Source organism: Galeopterus variegatus, unplaced genomic scaffold (assembly GCF_000696425.1).
Source record: "Galeopterus variegatus unplaced genomic scaffold, G_variegatus-3.0.2 Scaffold208, whole genome shotgun sequence".
Lineage (NCBI taxonomy): Eukaryota > Metazoa > Chordata > Mammalia > Dermoptera > Cynocephalidae > Galeopterus > Galeopterus variegatus.
The window spans coordinates 532,205-551,107 of record NW_007726319.1 but is presented as its reverse complement, the minus strand read 5'-3'; the positions used below and the strand labels follow the sequence as shown (position 1 = coordinate 551,107).

The following is an 18,903-nucleotide window of genomic DNA, read 5'->3' as shown; positions in this document are numbered from 1 at the left end:
CATCATTCTTGGTGTTCAAGGCAAAATAGACATAATTCGCCCACCACAGCAGATGAGAACCCTGATGGGTGCAACTCCATGGTGGTGCTTGAGCCACCCCGGCCCAGAGCTCGTCAGCCATGGACCCCAAGGAAGGGACTTTTCAGGGTGTGCCTGCCTGTAAGGTCAGTGTCTGCCTGACAAAAGGAGGCGCTATTCAGCGAGCCCGGGCTGCATCTGACTGCTCTGCTCCTTTTCTGCAGGAGGAAGATGGGCCTCTGCAGTGCTGGGCATGGGCAAGGCTGTGCAGGCAGCACCGGGACGGCAGCCTTGGCGAGCCTGGCACCCAGCTGCCCTACTCACTGCTATTCCACATCGTGCAGGTCACTTGATTTCTTTGCATCCATTTTCCTTCTCCATAAAATGGACCTCATGAATTTTGAAAGAGGCTCTCCCTGGTTGCATTTGCCTAGAACTCCTCTTTCTCATTTGGTAAAAACAAAGTAAAAAGGACTACATGGCCCCAGCCCTTGTGCCATGCTTAGTTTGTGGTGAACGGCAGCTCAGCCTTGTCCTTGAGGTCTAGACAGCCAGGTGCAGGAGGGGTCTGGAAACTTCCCCCGCCCCAACTGGACAGAACTCACAGGGTAACACCAGAGTTACCAGGGTGTACATGGTCTGGTCACATGGAACGGTAATGATGGGACCACAGCTGCAGGATGGCTTTCACAGAGATTTATTTTAAGTCCTGGAGGCAACTCTGCATTTACTTGGTAATGGCTACATGTAACTTCAGTTAGAGGGAAGCACAGTGGGAAAGTGAGCCGAGTGGAAACATTCAGCAGCATCTGAACGCAGGCCTGGATGCAGACATGTCAACATCATAGGAAATTCTTGTTCATTACCACCTAATCACACTCAACTGGTTGGTCTGCTTAGTGGAATCTCATGGCAGAGAGCTAGAGACACACTGGAGAAATCTGGCCCAATTTCAGGCTGACTACATTCTCAGCCTGAGCCCTTGGAGAACATCCTCATTGCAAAAAAAGAAAAAGATATCCAGGAAGTAACACACCACTGCAGCCAGGTCCAGATGAGGGCTGCAGCCTGCTGGCTGTGCAGAATGCAAGAGTCCATGTCCCTGGTTATGAATGAAGTGGTAGGCAGGCACTCGTGGGGTAGCACCTTCCCTGTTGTCCAGTTATAACTGTTTTTGCAATTTTCACATAAAGATTTTCTTTGGCAAAACAACAGTACCTTGAAAAAACAGTCATTTAAAAACCACGGCAAATGGTACAAGACACATATATGAGTGCAATGGTTAACAGTGACACAAATGTTTTGGTCCACTTCATATGTATGCTACTGACACAGGCTGCCATCCACGTAAATGATTTCTTAAAAATGTATATAAGTGAGATAATTGTTTCAAACCATATTCCCTTTTTGTTAGTTATAGCTCACCCTCTCATGCATCCCAGAGAACTAAGAAAGAAAAAAAGAATCATAAATATCAAGGTCAGATTCTAAATCTAACCTCTGAACTAACCCCAACACTTCCTCTCCCAAGAAAGTCAGATACTCCTGGCTCATAAAGGTGAACATTTTGAGGTATCTATTTTAAATGAGATGGTACCATGATTAATTTCCATCTTTTTCTAAAACCAAACCTACGAGGCTCTAAATAACAAAACCCAGAAAGTAATTCACTTGATATGACAGAAGACAAAGTCATGGCAATGTGCTCTCGTTTGTCTCAGTGAAGTCCGTGGACCAGTCCAATAATAAAGATTCATGGAATCACAGAATCACAGCATTGGAAGGGACCTTGAAAATGACTACAAATTCATTCCTCACTCGTTTTAATCTCCTTTTTAACGTCTCTGAGAAGGGGCTACCTACTGTCTATTAAGGAATTCCCTGGCATGGGAAATACAAGAGGGATCCCATTCCAACATAGGACAGACTGAATTTTTAGACATTGTTAGACCTAAATAAGCCTCTTGGTGGAAAGGGTAATGTTTAAAGGCAAAAATACAAACTAAACCCCTGAAGGGTGGTATATGGTTCTTGGCTGTGAAGGTGAGCTGAGGTTTAAACATGAACACAGATGTTGCTGAATTCAGTTATGGACATACAGTACTTGGGTCCTGAAAGAAAAAGGCAAAAGATGTAATAGCAAGAAACAGGCGCTGCCAAGCCCAGCCCTGATGTGCTGTGTGCCTGCCTTGGCGGGCGGTGGCTGCCTGAGCCCTTTTTACTATTCCTGAATTGAGAAAAATCTTTCCCTTCTACTTGGCAAGTGCCCTGTGGTAAGGATTTGCCACATTTACACATTGTACTAAAATGATCTGTTACCGTGAAAGCAGTCTAAAGCCGAAAGGGAACAGAAGACAGCAGCTGCCTGCTTCTCCACCCAAACACTTGGCCTGCACACAGTCCAGTGCATGCTCCTTCTCAGATCAAGAGGAGTGCACTCATGCAATGCACACGCCTGCTCAGAGCAAGATCTTGATTTTCAAAGCGGAGCAGCTGAGCCTTAGTCTGTAAGTTCTTCCAGGCCAAGGGCCGTGCGATGGTCTCCAGCTCCACCTCACAGCCTCCAGTGAAAGGCTGTGCACCCAGAAAGGCCAAAAATTACCATGGGTCATTTTCAGATAACAATTCTAGAGATTTCCAAAAGAGAAACTGATACTAGCACTGATACTAGCAGGATGAGCCTAAGTAAACCTCTCATGGTGAACTGTGTGTGCCTCTTGTTCTGAGGCCATGGAGCATCAGTGTCTTGTCTAACGACAAGAGCCCGGGCTCCAGGACCGCAGCTGAGTCACCTGATATTCTCTGCTAGCTCCAACCCACTTGTGGTCCTTGGGCACACCAGGCTGATTCCAGATCTTGGGCTTTGTTTACACTGTTTCTGCAGCTTGTACACTCATTTCCTTTCCCCCCCTTACTCAACTCCTTCTCATCTCTTAACTCTCAGCTCAGAAGTCGTTTCCTCTGTGAAACCCTTTCTGCCCCACCTGCTGGGTTAGGGTCACTCTGGGCAGCTCCTGGGGTGGGACCCCAAGCACACCACTGTCGTTATATTAATCACATCCTATTGAAACAATCCATGTATTCGTTGTGTGGCCTCTGTCTAGCTGGGAGTAGACCTAGAGACCTTGTAACCCCCGGGCCTAGTTCAAAGCCTTGTGTATGGTGGGCATTCAACAAATTAGTTGGTTGACCTAGACTAGAATCTCTAGGATCATCTGGAATACTCAGTGTTCAAAATGGACTTGATTTCTGTGTTTTCCAATCAAGTAGCTAAATATCCATTTTCACACCAGGAAAAATTTAACTTAACATTATTTTAAAGGAGAGGAGGAAAAAAGAATGTTTTAGCAAAATGCTCTTTCACTTTAAAATACAAATCTCAGTGAAAGAGATAATTTCCATACAATTAAACCATGAAAAAGCAAAACCAAAGGAATCTCATTTAATGAATATTTATGTCCAATAACTGTGACACATAGTTTAGAGCTATCTTTTTTTGCTTAAAAGCCAAAATTTGAGCCTTAATAATTGACTGTTAAGCAAAAATAAATTATCCTCTTAAAAATTGCATCTCAGAAGATGAAAAGACAGTGTTCCATAAGAGAGGAAATGCTGTAGGCCCACAAGCCCACCCCGGCCAGCCTGCAGACACACAGGGCAAGGTGCGATTTCAGTGCCCCTGGATTTTTCACTTAAATGTTGCCACTCGGGTAGACTGTGGGGAAAAGTGGAGGAAGGAGTTTAAAGGCTGAAGAACTGCAGTAATTGCCTCCTCGTGTAGTACCCACCTGCTCAAAACCACAGGGCTGGGGCCAAGTGAAGTGTCAAATATGCCTATGATAAGAGGAGCAAACCTGGTTCCAGAGAGCTCCTGTCTCAAGGCACCGAGGTTGAACCTCCCACTCGTGCCATGAGTAGGTTAAGTTCAAACACAATTGTTCCACAAACATTCTTTTAGATTCTCTTGTTTACACCTCAGCTACTGCTGACTGCCATGCATGACCAAATTGTTTTCTGCATGGAACATTCTAGATGTCTGAAGATCCCTTCCAGTTTTGTGATGGTATGATTCTTTCAACAATTCAGTCAAATGAGAAATACCTTATCGTTGATTGACCTCGTACCAAATGACACAAGGTTCCAAGTACTTCATCTAAAACCATTTTTGCTGCTGTGGAAACATCATCCAGGAAGGCGAAAGCTCCAGTAATGTGATTCCTTTGCAGGAACCAAGAGCATATGATTGGTTTTATCCTATCAAATAGAGAACAAGTTTGTGTATGATACGTGCAGTGTTGCCACTCTTCCAACACAGCCATGTTAGGCATTATTTGCCAGAGCTGCTGTATGTTTAAAAAGTAGAGCAAAAATATATGTCAAGTGCAAATCCTATAGGGTAAAACAAGAACTATGACAGTTCACCTGGACAGGAGAAAAGCCAAGTGCTGTGCCAGCTTTCACTCACTTTACTAAGGAAAGAAGCCTCCACTTACATAAAATGCTTGGAAGAATCCCAACATCAGCACATAGTTCTCTACGAGTTGCAGAAATGGTGGAGCCACTTAATGCAAAACTCAAGCATTCACAGTATTAAAACCACACACAACTGGTTTACTAAACTCTTTTCTCCAAATGCCAGCACCCACACAGAGGAGGGGAAAGCCAAGGGCAGAGCAGTAGACACCTTGCTCTATCTGTGGTTTTGGACCATGAGTCTCACCAGCAAGATTTCAAGTGGTTTCGACCTCTGAGTGGCCTCTTGAGGGCTTGGCCACTGCAGGGCTGGGAGGGAGATGGCCAGAGTGAAGTGCAGACTCACAGACCACAGCAACCACAGTGTACATGTGACGTGACAGAGACCTCAGCTCCCCGAATGACGTCTGAACTCGCCTAGACCTAACTCAGAATCCACGCAGGGCTTGATGGGCGCCTGAGCCTCCGCCTCTTAACACCATGTTTCCCTCCCTGCCTACAGGCCAAGCTTCCATGTTCAGGATGGGAAAAGAGCGGGCTTCATTTCTGCTACTCATTTCCAACACACAGTTCCCCATTATGTACAACTTAGTAAGTGGCTGCAGTTTCCAGCAATAAATTATAAAACAGGTATTTGAATATTTCAAATTTAATTCCCTTTTTAAAGCTCCCTCACAGAGCAATCATGCAGAAAAGACTCAAAGGAGTTATAACAGCTGTGACTTGTGCAAGCAAGGGCAGTGTGGAAGGAGGCAGAGAAGTGACGAGTGGTAATGGCTTCTGTGTGTGTGTGTGCATGTGTGTCCTCCGAGTTCTGGTCACATGGGCTGCTCTAAGTCCCAGGTGACAGTTGTCCCGTACCGTGGCTGCACAAGACACACACACTGGCTCTGCTTCTCAATGCTGGGGCAGCAGGATCACCTGCAGGAAGCCCCATCTCCTTGCACTTGGTCTATGGGTGGCAGGCAAGTATGGCTATTGTACTTCCCCCAGTTAGAAAAGAAACAAATGATCATGGGGGAAAAAATGCTCTCCAGAAGAGGAAAAATAACAGGGAGGATTCTAACTTCACTCAAACCCTACTACCCCAAAACTGTCAAATCAGAAGAGAGCAAGGTACTGTGGAGGTAGGGCTTGGACAGGGAAGGGCAAGCAACTGGCCTGTTCATTTGGAAGGCTTCACCGACCTGGTTATCCTCAAGAGACTTGGTGGTCCCCGACCGATGCTCCCGACAGGTGAGGACCGGATGAGGTCGTACATGTAAAGTGCTCAGAATGGGGCAGGTTTGCTTGCACATGCTTGCCGTTAATTTCAATTCTATTTTTACAGGTGAAAATAAGGCTTTTTAAAAAAGACTTCAATATCCCAAGTTGAGTCACTGAACACAAGAATATTTCATTTTATCAAGCTTGACTGGATTCTCTTAGAAATAAGAATTCTTCTGGTTCATTTTCTTACGTCTTCTTTTACATTTGCAACAGGAAGATAGCATGAACCATAGGATTCAGTACCTCTGAGTATCAGATCACATTCAGTTTTAGTATGAAAGTGTGCAAAGTGTTCTGATGAAATACACTAAGAAAAAATGTCTAAATATCTAGTTTTTAAAGGGGAAGAAAATACAGATGGTGAGGAATAGAGCAGTATTATGATCTTGCAGTAAAGAACATGTTCAAGTTCAGAGATGATGTCACACAGAAAGACACATCTTAAAGACACTTATTTTTGAAGCATGTATGGTTTTTTTGTTTTGTTTGTTTTTAATGTCTGTGTCAAAAAAACTAAAACATAAAAGGCTCAGAAGGCTCCAACTGAATTCCAAATGATCCAGGCACTGAGAGTTGAAGCTCTGAGTTATAATAATCTACTGTGATGATGATGATTGGGAACATTTTTGAATATGGAAATACAGAGAAAACTGAGGCAGAAACACAGGTCATTGCTAGTCAATAAGACCAGGAAGAAGTCAGACATTACAACAGATCACTGTTCAGGGGATTCAAGAAGTCAGTAGCTGAATCCACACAAATGGTTTTCCAAATCTCTCCACTGGAAGAGGACATGAAAGCAGAAACACTGGGAATAAACAGTGAAAATACATATGAGGGGTTTTCAAAAAGTTCATGGAAATATTTGTATTATCTTTTAATTCCATTTTTCCACAAACTTTCTGAAGTACCCTTATATACTCTGGTGAAAAGCAGAGAAGGTGCTGGTAGATGCAGAGAGAAGGGAAGAAAGAGATGCTGGCCATATGATACATGCCGAAGTACAGAAACACGGGAACTACTTTATAATGACCCAAATACCCTGAACAGATGCTTCCCTCATTTCTCCCACACACAAAGCAACAAGTAAAACGGAGTGCTGCAAAATATAAAAATTAAACACCCCAGAGTTTTCAGTATACTCAAAACAATGTAGCACAGCCAGACTGTATAAACCATTTGTTAAAAAAATATCTTCCTTTATATTGTATGAACAAGTTGGAAGAGTCCCCTTGCATGTGGCCATTCTCTAGGTCACTGCTGTGCTTGTAGGTGATACGCAGTTCCTCCAGGGTCTTCAGTTTTGCTCTCACTTCTCACATACCTGTCCTCCCTCTCCAGTAATGATTTGGATTAGAATAATAGTTTCTTTAGGAAATACTATCTTTCTGATTCCTGGGAGAGTCCTCAAGACACTACTGGGGTCATATCCCACAACTGTAAAAAAAAAAAAAAAACAACAAAAAAAAGAAGATATAGGATGAACCAAAATTAAATTGTATTGAAGATAAACAGCCCATACAGTTGAATTCAAGTGAATTTTATTTAAAAAGCAACTACGTACTATACTAACATGATTTCTAAATCTATAAAATATTTTTTCATTAAAATATTCAACATAAAGTTCAAAAACATGACAATGGCTGAGATTTTAATCCAGCTAATGGAGAACAAAAGCAGATTAGATCCATTTAAGGGGAAGGAAACTAACATATATTGGACACCAAGCACATGCTGTGTCCTTTCCATATCTTCTCATTTAATCTTCCTTACAATTCTACAAGATGTCTTGTTTTTCAAAAATGAAGGAACTGAGGCTCCCAGAGTTTACTTAATACTTGCAAAGAGGTCTGGCAGCTTCCACAGGGAGTTATTTTAATAACCTCATCCTGCTGCACCTCCAAAGAGTGGGACCAGCATGGGTCAGAGGTAAAGCTCAGTGTGCTGGTGAGCCTGGGCCTCTGTGTTTCTCGGGGAATGACGTGAGGGTGGCCCTTTCTGTCCTGGGCCTCTGCAGTGGTACTGAATCCATGTGGTCTACCACAGTCCTCAGAGAGGTCCTGGATGAATGTTTTTGGATTAATTGACCTGAGTGGGAAAAGATCTTGTTTATTGCCTGTTGGCTTAAAGTCCTGCCTTTCATTCAGTACTCAGTCTGATTCCACCTCATGAAGCCTTCACGCAGCCTTCTCCAGCAGCACCGTCTGCCTCCGCTGAACTCCTAAGATAATTCTCATCTGTATTACTTTTCTGACTGCTGCACACGTGACCTATTATTATTTATCTTTTCAAGAGTGTGTTCCAAGTAGACTGTCCATTCCTTTGCAGGCTGGAGCCATGTCTTATTTCTTTGTATAGAGCCCGTGCCTGGCACGGGACCTCGCATGTAACAGAAATATTCACTGCCAAGGATAATCTTTTGAGCAGTACCTCAACATGTTCTTGGTTCTCCTGCATATTTACATAAGACCAAAGATGGAAAGCTTCTTAACAAGACGGTGTCTTACCTTAATAACCTTGTCAGTTCCCGAAGTCAGTAACCATCCTCTGGTTGCATCAAAATGTACATGCACAATATTATGTTTAGTGTCATGGAAGGTAGCCGTGGGAGCACGTCTAGAAGGGGCAAAGAACATTTCCCAGAGTAAAAGGCAGTGACATATGAATGAAGGAGACGTAGGATGACATTAAGCTCTAATTTTAGCCTAATGGCTAAACCTGCTTCACTGTTAGAAATGTTCCTCAGATCACCTTTATTCCCTGGTGATTTAAAAAAGAAAAAAAAGAAAAAAAAAAAGAGGAAGAAGAAGGAATTCTTATAATCTTCAAAATGGGAAAGAGATAAAATCTCCAAAAGTCTCTTGGAGAATGTGTTGCTCTGATGGAGTCTGTGAAAATATCTACCTGTGCTTTTGGGAAATCTTTTTTAAACTACAGTGCTTTTGATAAGTTTGAGCTCAGAAGGACTTGCCAGTGAAATTGTCTACCTTTGCATATTTAATTAAAAAAAAAAAGGCATACTTGCTAAACTACTACTAACTTTCATTATAATTGAAGGGCCATCCACTCTTTTGCATTTTTAACTGGTATAACTGCAGACTTACTTTTTCTGTAGTATTCTAAAGCTTTAACAAGCAAAACAAAATAAATAAGCATCATCATTTGTTTTGTATTTTTTAATTTTGTGTATTTTTAAGTAAAAAGGTTTGTCAACTGCCTAGCTGGTCTAGAGGCAATGCAAGAGGCAGGAGTGACAGTGAGCTGGAGGGGACAGGAGCACAGCAAGGGAGACAGCTACTCTCCAGTCATTTTCAGGGAATCCCAACGCTGCTGCAGTGGCTCTCTGAAGACGGTGTGCTTCTCCCTTTTTCCTATAGCCAAATATCTCTGTAGACTAGGTCTGCAGCGTGCTAAAAGCTTTAAGTTTTTAGAACTAAAGACGTAGGCTTAATTTGCGAGTTCCTTAGACTCTCTGGGTCTGTGTCTTTATCTATAAAATGAAGAATTAAACTAGAATATCTCTAAGGTCTCTTGCAGATTTCTAATTCAATGAAAAGAACTCTCTTATTAATTTCATCATGTATAATGAGTGGAAATAGTCAATGAACATAAACACTCATGCAAGGGCATCTTAATTGGTAATTGATATGGATAAATAAGAATACTTAAATATTTGACTGTAATACAAGGTGCTGGGAAGACTGGGAGGACACATTTCCTGGGAGACCCTCCTGTAACTCTCTGAAAGGGAAGCCTGTTGCAGAGCATTCTGTGTACCTCTGGGGGCAGTTTTCAGTAGGCCATCATTAAAGAGACAACAGAGATTTGTTCCACTCTCCAAAGCACACCAAGGTGCAGTAACCTAAGGTCCTTGGTTACCAGGCAGGACTGACAAGCAGCCAGCTGGGTAGCTGGACAATGGGAATATTTGCTTCTCAGGTAAAGCAGCTTAGCTCTTCCTGGAAAATGAAACCTTCTGGAGCCTGTGGGCTGATTCAGCTCCTGTAAAGATAGCTTGAGCTAGAAAGCAAACCCAGGACCCCTGCGCTTCTGGGCAATTCTCAAGTCAATGAGCAGACAGCATCTATTTTAAACGCACATATCCCTGGGATTAGGAAGAGCCCAGAGATGAATTCTTTGGGCATATTCTCTCTTTTCCTATCTCACAAGACAACATAATCTCTTGATGGCAACCGAGGGCTTTTCCCCACTTGCCACGGTCTGCGTTCTAAAGCAGCAGGAACTAGAGCAATATGAGGCATGGCTAGAGCGCTCAGGGCAGCTCTCTAGCTCGCTTCTCTCCTTAACCTGGAGAGTGCTGCAGACTGTTGGCACTTACTCTTCGTCTGTGATGGCGTCGTGGCAGCTGTCACAGACTCTCACTTCAAACTCGAAGCCCATGAGAGGTATGGAGGAGCGCTTGGAGCTGCACTTGCCGCAGACCGCCTTCCCGCACTTGCGGCAATGGTGCTGAGGAGGGAGAGAACACACCAGGCGAGTTCTCCTTCTGGGCTCTGTTTACTCAGAATGAGGACTGCTGGGAAACAGAGCTGATTGTGCCACCTCCCCACTCTCCCACTTTCCCCGTTCTTAGCCCTTTCCAATTGTCATCATGAGAACCACCTAGTGGTCGGGTGACCTTAAATAGGAGTGTACTGAGGAAGTGACATCTCCAGATTATGCTGCTGGATGAAGGAGAACGGGGATGAAACCTGATTCAATCCATTGTACTTTGACCACGCTAAGCTTAGGTGACCTAACGTTTCATTTCCTTGGGGAAGACCAAAACAAATGATGGAATCAGATAGAAAATGCTGCATTGCAAGCCTAAATAACAAAGTCAAAGGGAGGGAAAGTAAAAAAAATACCACTTCATGGTTTGGTACCCATATGAGCTAAGAATGATGCCTGTAATTTTAAGGTGTAGATGCCACCAGGATTCTAAAATAGTATCCCTTTATTACTGGGAACAAATCACTACAGAAACTGAATCTAGTAGGAATGATCTACAGTAGCTAAAGGGAATAAATTAACGTTCAGTCACAAGGTGACTCCAGGATACTAATCTATCCCTCCACAACTCCTGACCAGGAGTGCTCTATCTTCTAAGATCACAAAGTTAAGTTATTTCCACACAATTACATTTTGACAAAGCCTCCATATCACCTACCTGTCTTAGGCCAATTTTCTTACTGTCCCACATTTGCTTGAAGTTCCAGAAGAAAGGCTGATCACACTTTTGGCAGGAATCACTGTCCAACCATTCAGGGGTCTTGTCAAAAAAAAAGCACACAAGGGGTCACAGAAGCAGTGGGGACAACTGATACTGATGAAACTTACAGAATCAGGATGTGTTTATAAGAAACACAAGTGTGATTTTGCAGTCAACCGTTCAAAAAATATTTACTGAATGCCTATTACATGTCAGGCCCTGGGGATGAGATGTAGTGGTGAATAAAACGAGTCTCCATCATGAAGCTTATAATTTATCAGGGAAGACCAGACACGAAATATTATTATTAATAATTATTTAAATAAGTACAATAGGAAGGCCTGAGAAGGAGGAGCACAAAGCGCTATGACATAGGTGTAACAGGAGGTTCCGACCCTGGCTGGGGTCTCTGAGAAGTGACACGACAGCTGAGACCTGAGCATGGATGGGAGGAGGCTAGGCAAAGGGGGCTGAGAGAAGCTCAGGATGGCTGGAGGGGATGGCTCGCGTAGAGTCCTGACAGCCATGCTGAGGATTTAGTACTTCATCTCGTATTCTCTGTGTGGTTCCATTTGCTCTGATCACGCACGACGATACCTAACTGCACGCTGCACACACATACAGCCGCCGGTGTAGGAGTGATACCGCTTGACCACGGCGGATACTCAGGGAAGCTACTTGTCGACTGTCCACTCATGGCACGGCCCCACAGGGATTGAGGCTCTGCTTCTTACCTCATGGGTCACATACTATTCTGGCTTTGTTCACTACTTCCCAATTCCATCACGAGTCCTCTAAATGATGTCAGAGAGGTTTGAAAAGTGTGTTTGGCTTAAAGCTATTCTATTTTTTTTGTCTTTTTTCATGACCGGCAACGGATCGCAACCCTCAGTGTCGCGCCCATACCGGACCGGGAACGGCAACGGGATCACCACCCTCAGTGTTGTGCCCGCACCTCGCTCAGCCAGTGAGTGGCAGTCTGTATGTGGGATCTGAACCCTCGCGGGAGCGCCGCCGCGCTCCCAAGCGGCGCACTGTAGCAGTGCGCCACCGGGCCGGCCCTTAAAGCTATTCTTTAGCAAATCCTTATGGATTATGCACATAGTGGCTGCATTTGCTTCCAGAGTTCCACACTCAACTCTGTAGAATTCATCATTTGGCAGAGGAATTCATCTCTTTCTATATGGCACAGAACCCAAGGGACCTTGAAAAATACATCCAACCTCAGGGTTTCCCAAAAGTGAATTCCAGGGACATTTGACTCACAGGACACTTACTATGAAAGAGGCCTGAGATAAACAAGTTTGAGAAATGCAGTAACAATGGCCCAGCCCCTTGAGAGTCACAGTGGGCAGCACAGGGAAGGCGCTGGAAGTCCTTTTCCTATTGACATAATCCTTTTCTGAGGAATAACTGCTATGAAACAGATTTGGGGATTTAGCCTCTTCTACCTTTAGGTAGAGATAGACCTAAAACTACACATTTTCTCAAGAAAAAGAAAGTAAAAAGGTGACACATTAAGAGCTTGATCCTTGGTCAATTTATTTTATTAAAACCAAAGAAAAGAAGTAAACCTTGATTTACTTTGTAATTTTTATGCCCTACTTATTCAGCTTAAAGACAGATTGCATAAAATAACAAAGTTTTTAGCTAAAGACAATGTTTCAACTCTAAAAGACTTATCTATGCTGTGACTTTTTCAGAACATTTATGATGCAGGAAAATCAGGAAGACATACGCCCCAAAATAAAAAAAAACGTAAATACTCTTTTGTTAGACAAATAAATCAAGTGATGCTTACAGTCTGTAATCAGATTGGGTTAATCAGGAACTTCCAGTGGCCTGAAAAAAACCGAATTAGCAACCCACTTCATGTAATAAAAAACATATCGATATCCTCCTTAGAGAAGGGAGGGGGCAGTATTAATGTTTGTTTATGGAACAATTTCTCAAATATCAGCTTTAATTACCATTAAAATTATATAGTAGAAATAAATATTTAAAGACATGGGACATTTTCAGTACATAATAAACTGGAAAAACCCAGGTTATTAAACAGTATGTACAGCACAAAGTTAACAGACACTAGAGAAGATATTTACAAAGTCTATAACCAACAAAGGACCCCTGTAATATCTGTGCTATACAAAGAACCCCTGAAAACCAATAAGAAAATGGCAAGAAACAGATGAAAAATTGGGAGATGATACAAAAGAAACTGCTTGTTCAAGCAGTTGATAGAGAAGACTACATGGCAGAAGTATGTGAAGAGAAGCTCAAATTTACTGTTACACAGAGAACGTAAATAAAAATGAAATACTATTTTATACCTGTCTCCAAAAGGGCAAAACCAGAAAAGGTGACAGTAACTTGGTGAGGATGTAAGGTGTCAGGAAACTCCCTGTTCTCCATGAGAAGTATTAATGGGTACAGCTGTTTGGTTGTTATTTAGCAAAATCAAGCCCACACCTTTGGTCAATCTCACTCTTCGGTTTATATCCTTAACAGAGTTTCACACAGGTCAATGAGATGACATGTATGGGAAGGTCATCTGGGTGCTGGGTGTGGTACCAGGGAATGTGGTGGCAATCTACATCCCCTTTGCTTGGGGAACAGAAGTGACATGTGATTGCTACATACTATGGGATCTTATGCAGAAGCAGCCCAACATACACACAAGCAGGATGAGCTGAAAAGGAATCAATGGGAAAAGTTGGAAACAGAATCAGACTCGTAGCACATCATTATTTATGCCAACTTTAACAACCCCCCACCTCTGTATATCTTTTACAAGGAAGCATGTGTGTTTAGGACACATATCAAACGCATCGTGGTTGGTGTCTAAGATCTATGAGTAGGGAATAGGGAGTATGGACAAGGAAAGGGGGAAAAAATTAGCATGTGCAGTATGATTCCATTTTTTGTTAAAAAATCTCACACACGTGTATGTGTAGAGAAAAATGTAAGGAAGGATGTTTGCCAACACATTAAGGGTGATAGTTCTGGATAGTGGTATGATGAGTAATTGACATGTTTTCTATTTGTTAATGAGCATTTTGTAACATTTCTATGAAGAACACATACTATGCATAATATACACTTTTTAAAAAATGATAAAAGTTTGAAAAAATAGATTTCATTAACTTATAAACACATCTTACCTACAGGAGGTCAACCCGATCTGTACCCAGCCCATTGGGGTCTTTCATCACCTGCTCCATCTATCATCTGTCTGTCTGTCTCTCACCTCTGACTACTTCTAAACTCATGAGCACTAAAGCAGCACATGCCTCCTCTCACCTTCACCTTGTCATGCTCTTGGTTTTTCTAGGCCTGCAAAGCCCATGATGCTCCTAGTGAGGGCATGTCCAGGACCCATCGATCTTTCAGCACCAGGCCCTTCCACAAACCCTTTGCTGAGAGTATTAGCCAATGATAACACCCCTTCCAAAATTTTCAGCACTGATGTTCTACTTTACATCAACTGTAATTTCATCATTTATACCATTTAATGGTATACTGAAGCTTTAGGTCTTTTCTTCCAGAAAGTCTGTCTGTACTTCATGTTAGGGACTGCTTCATAATACGTCTCAGACCTCCCAAGGTGAGTACCACATAGCACTTGCCAAAACCAGGAAGCAGCTCCACAGATACCAAATTACAAAAAACATCTCAGCAGATTTATGTTTATAAAATATGATACTTGCAAAAATGGATGGAATTATCTCTACTGCTTATTTAGAGCTTTGACTCAAGAAGACTTTAAAAGAATCAACAAGTACCGAGTGCCCACAGACCTGCATACCAAGAGGCAGAATTTAAACAAGAAGGCTCGAAGCGCTGCCCATCAACCACCTGCCTTCGTCTCTGGGACCCACATCGTTGTCCCTCTTTGGCCTCTGTCCTAAAGGGTGGAGGCTGCTTGCACTGAGGGAAAAGAACCTGGCTGTTCTCCCCTCCCTTAGTTTGGTCAGTTAGGCCTGGAAAGAAGCCAGAGCAGGTGTGACTGTCCCTAACTCAAACCTGGCTACTTTGCAGAACCCAACCCACAACACAATCATGCGGGAGCCTATTAGCATGACCAGCACTCATTGTGACAATCCTCTGCCTTTATATATATGGTGCCAAGTGTACTTTTCAAAAGCAATATCCTACAATTTCCCACTTCCTAACAGTAATGATCATTTTAATTAGTTACTAATAGAACTCCTGGGGATTTATGGTTTGAGCAAATAAAGCTTTAATCTTCTTAAGCATTTAATTACTGGCATTTGAAAGGCATTACATTGTGGGTAATAGCAACTACACACTTGAAATGAGACTGGGGTGAGGGCATGGAAAGAAGTTGGGAAATCGCTTTTGTCTTTTCAAAGTGTTGCTTTTCTATCTAATTCTTACATTCTGCAAGAAATAAAAAAAAGAAGAATGTACCCTGTCAAAGGGAAAGTCTACCTAGAATAATTCTATGGTAATAGCAAAATGGTTAACTTCAAAGACCCAGAAAGTCTACCTAGAATAATTCTAGGGTAATAGCAAAATGGTTAACTTCAAAGACCTAGAAAGTCTACCTAGAATAATTCTAGGGTAATAGCAAAATGGCTAACTTCAAAGTACTTGTCAAAGGGGATATTCAGTGAACATATTAGTTGTTAAGATGCTCAAATATTAAAAACTCATTAAAAAAGAGTGTTATAATAAAATTTTAATATGTGCTTTAAAAAGACAAGTATGTATTTATATTAGGGGAACTGTTTAGAACATGAGTCATAAAGAAGCACAAGAATAATTATTTCTAGTATTTCTATTAATACCAAACTAAGGATTCTTACTTCATCTTAGCCACTATTTCCCTCAATAACATAAAGCATGTAAGTTTTCTGTTTTCGTAAGGCATCTTATACCAAAGGGCTTATCACTGGAAAAGAGGTGGTTCCTTTTTCTCACCTATACTTTTGCTGTGACTGGTGTAACAGATTTAAAGTCTAAACAGCTTAGTTTCAGACAAAATTCTTATGAAATCTCTATCAAATTAATGTTACATGCCAATTTGTGAGAGGTAAAAAATATAGAAACTCTTTTTATACTATCATTTTGAATTCTCTGACATAACATGTCTTATTTCATGGTTTAATCATAAAAGAAATAAGAAATAAGCAGGAGAGGTGGCTGGGCTGAACTTCAGGGCCCAACCCAGCCTGCTCTGACACCCACCTCCTGCCTCTCCACGTCCATGTTCCAGACGACGATCCCACCATCACCGCCACATGAGATGAGCTGCCGCGTGTGCTGTGCATAGGAGAGGGCCTGGACTTTGTCACTGTGAAAGAAACCAAGTGTTAGTGACAGATCAGGAGAGCAATGAAAGGCCTCAGGGCAGAAGCCCCAGCAAAATCAGCCAGTTTGCACACTCACTCCTGAGCCCATGTGTAGATCTTAGAAATCTGACGGAGTTTTCAACATGCTGATGGTCAGGAGAGTAAGCTAGATTTAAAATAAGTCTAAATGCTCCTTTAACATACTCAGGCCCCAGCAAGAGGAAGTCTTTGTCAGTTACCAGCACTTAAGGAAAAAAGCTGATTGTTAAACTGGTTGAAAATCTTACTGGTTCCCTCCTTCTTTAATTAATTAAAATCTGTGGCACATGTTTATTTTTTGTTTGTTTAAGAGTCATAATTTTACCTTTTAAAAAATTATCCTTTAAAAGTTTTGCAGGCCATCCATTGAGATGCTGACTGGATTTACCCAACAGAGCCAGGTAAACTGTGTTGCCTGAGGTGTGTACCTTATGGGTGACCTAACCCCATGCATGGCTTTTCTTGGCTTCCAGAGTGAGTCCAAAGCAGTAAAAGACTTGAATTTCTCTAGTTTTCATTTCCTTTCTCCTAATTTTGTGTTTTATTTTTCTTTCTAGTTTGTGCATGGCTGATAAGTTGTTCCCCTCTTGGTTGCAAAAATGATGGAGAATTCAGTTTTACGGTCTGACAATCTGGTGATTGCTAACAGTGGATTATAGAGATGTATTCTCTGTTGGGTGAGAGAGAACAGGGTATATTGTTTCTTGGTTGTTTTTGTTTGTATGTTTGTCTATTTTGAGCTCAAATCAATTAAAGGTTTTGTGCCTACTGGGAAGGAGAACAGTTCTTTGATATCTAGACTGGTGATTTGCTGTGTTTCCGTGTTTACTACTTGACCTGTGGCTGAAGTTATACAACTAAAGCTATTAAGCTCTGTGTGTCTATGTATCTACAATTCAGAAAGGCTTTTACCTCTTGTTGTGTATGGAATGCTTTCCTATTTCCCAGAAGGTATCAATAAATTAGGTTATAGCACCTTTTAAATTAAAAGAACTTGTTCTGATTGACTTATAGAGATGAAGTGCTTATATAAATTGAATATTCCTAAAATTCAGAGATAAGGAAAATGAATGTCTAATATTTTAAATGTGCCAGACTTAAAATTTCTTTTTTACAGAAACTGTTAACCAACTCAGTAACATTTTAAGAATCCAAGTTCATAAAATTAAGTGTCACTTGGCTGGTACAGAGATCTGAGCCTGTGACCTTGGTGTTAGCACCACCATGCTCTAACCAACTGAGCTAACTGGCCAGCCCTGTTCAAGTAAACTGAATAATTATTTTGACAAACTTTTTATGTAAGTAATGTTTTGTAGCTTATCAACCTAAAGATAATTTCCAAGATCCTTAGGTAACTTAAAACGGATTAATGTTAAATTGAGTTAATTGATAAATAATCATTGCATACTTAGATAATTTCTAAGTTAGAATACTGAAACTTTGATTATAAAGTGTAATATATGTTTGCTTCTTATTTTTATATGCTATAGTGAGGCTATTCCCCTTTGAGTCATGTCAATGAGTGAGTTCGTTTTTTGCCACTTTAAGGAGATGTAAAAGTGATGTATGTTGTGGTGGAAATTCCGGTCATGCGTGTTCATGAATTTTGCTAATCTGCTAAAGTGCTTGCATGTGACAGACAGTTCTCAATTGTCCATGTCCTCCCTCCTCCCAATTTTCTCTGTGAAATGTAAGTTAGTTACTTTGGTTAATTATTATAATTAAAATGGGTGTATGAGACTATGCCAGGTGCAATAATGAGAAAGAAATACAACTGTGTAGGTGCTTTTGTTTTTAAAGAAAAAGAGAGTAGTTTTATCTTAAAGCAGTGGTTCTCAAACTTTTTGGTCTCAGGATCCCTTTACACTCTTAAAACTTATTTGAGGCTACAAAAGATCTTTGGTTTAAATAAGTGATAACTATCAATATTTACTGTATTTGAAATTAAAACTGAGAAATTTAGAAAACATTGATTCATTTGAAAATAGCAATGATGAATCTATTCCATTTTAGCATAAATCACATAATTTGTGCAAAATATATTTTGCAAGACAAAATATTTTGATAAGAAAAATGGCATTAACAGTTTTGTAAGTCTCTCTAATGCCTGGCTTCATAGGAGAGAGCCAGATGCTCATCTCCTTCTGTGTTTATTGTGATATCACTCATCAGGTAGCCTCTGGAAAACTCCACTGAATACTTTAAGAATGAAAAAAAGCAATTCTAAAGTGTCCAGAATATGACAGAGAAAAATGAAGGACAAAAACAGAAAGTGAATTGTATTTGGTTTATAATACTTGAGTCTGAAAAAAAAGCTAAAAGATGCATTACAATCTTGGCAAAGTTCCCTCAGTTTTGATGGCTGCTTCCTTGGTTTGCTGATTAATGCCTGTGACTACAACACAAAAGGATATCTCTACCTTCTGTAGAATCTGCCTCCCTAGCACAGATTCTATGTCTCACCAGAATTATTTTCAGTGCTTTAAATTGGCTTGATTACTGTCCTTCATCGTTTAGGGGGGGGGGGGGGGGGAAAAGCCCCATTTTTTAAAAAAAGCCAAATTTTTAAAAATTTGG

General features: G+C 41.3%; 1 protein-coding gene across 1 annotated transcript in view; it reads right to left on the bottom strand.

The window, feature by feature from the left end:
- Positions 1 to 6,938: 6,938 nt before the first annotated feature.
- The window catches only part of WDFY2 (WD repeat and FYVE domain containing 2), a 150,835-nt gene continuing 138,870 nt past the window's right edge, over positions 6,939 to 18,903 (bottom strand). The window contains exons 8-12 of the mRNA XM_008565829.1: positions 16,184 to 16,289; positions 10,931 to 11,032; positions 10,100 to 10,230; positions 8,268 to 8,376; positions 6,939 to 7,197 (exon numbers count right to left, since the gene is read on the bottom strand). Of these exons, the coding sequence (XP_008564051.1) occupies positions 7,168 to 7,197; positions 8,268 to 8,376; positions 10,100 to 10,230; positions 10,931 to 11,032; positions 16,184 to 16,289 (478 nt within the window). The 3' untranslated portion in view covers positions 6,939 to 7,167. The remainder of the gene's footprint in view (positions 7,198 to 8,267; positions 8,377 to 10,099; positions 10,231 to 10,930; positions 11,033 to 16,183; positions 16,290 to 18,903) is intronic.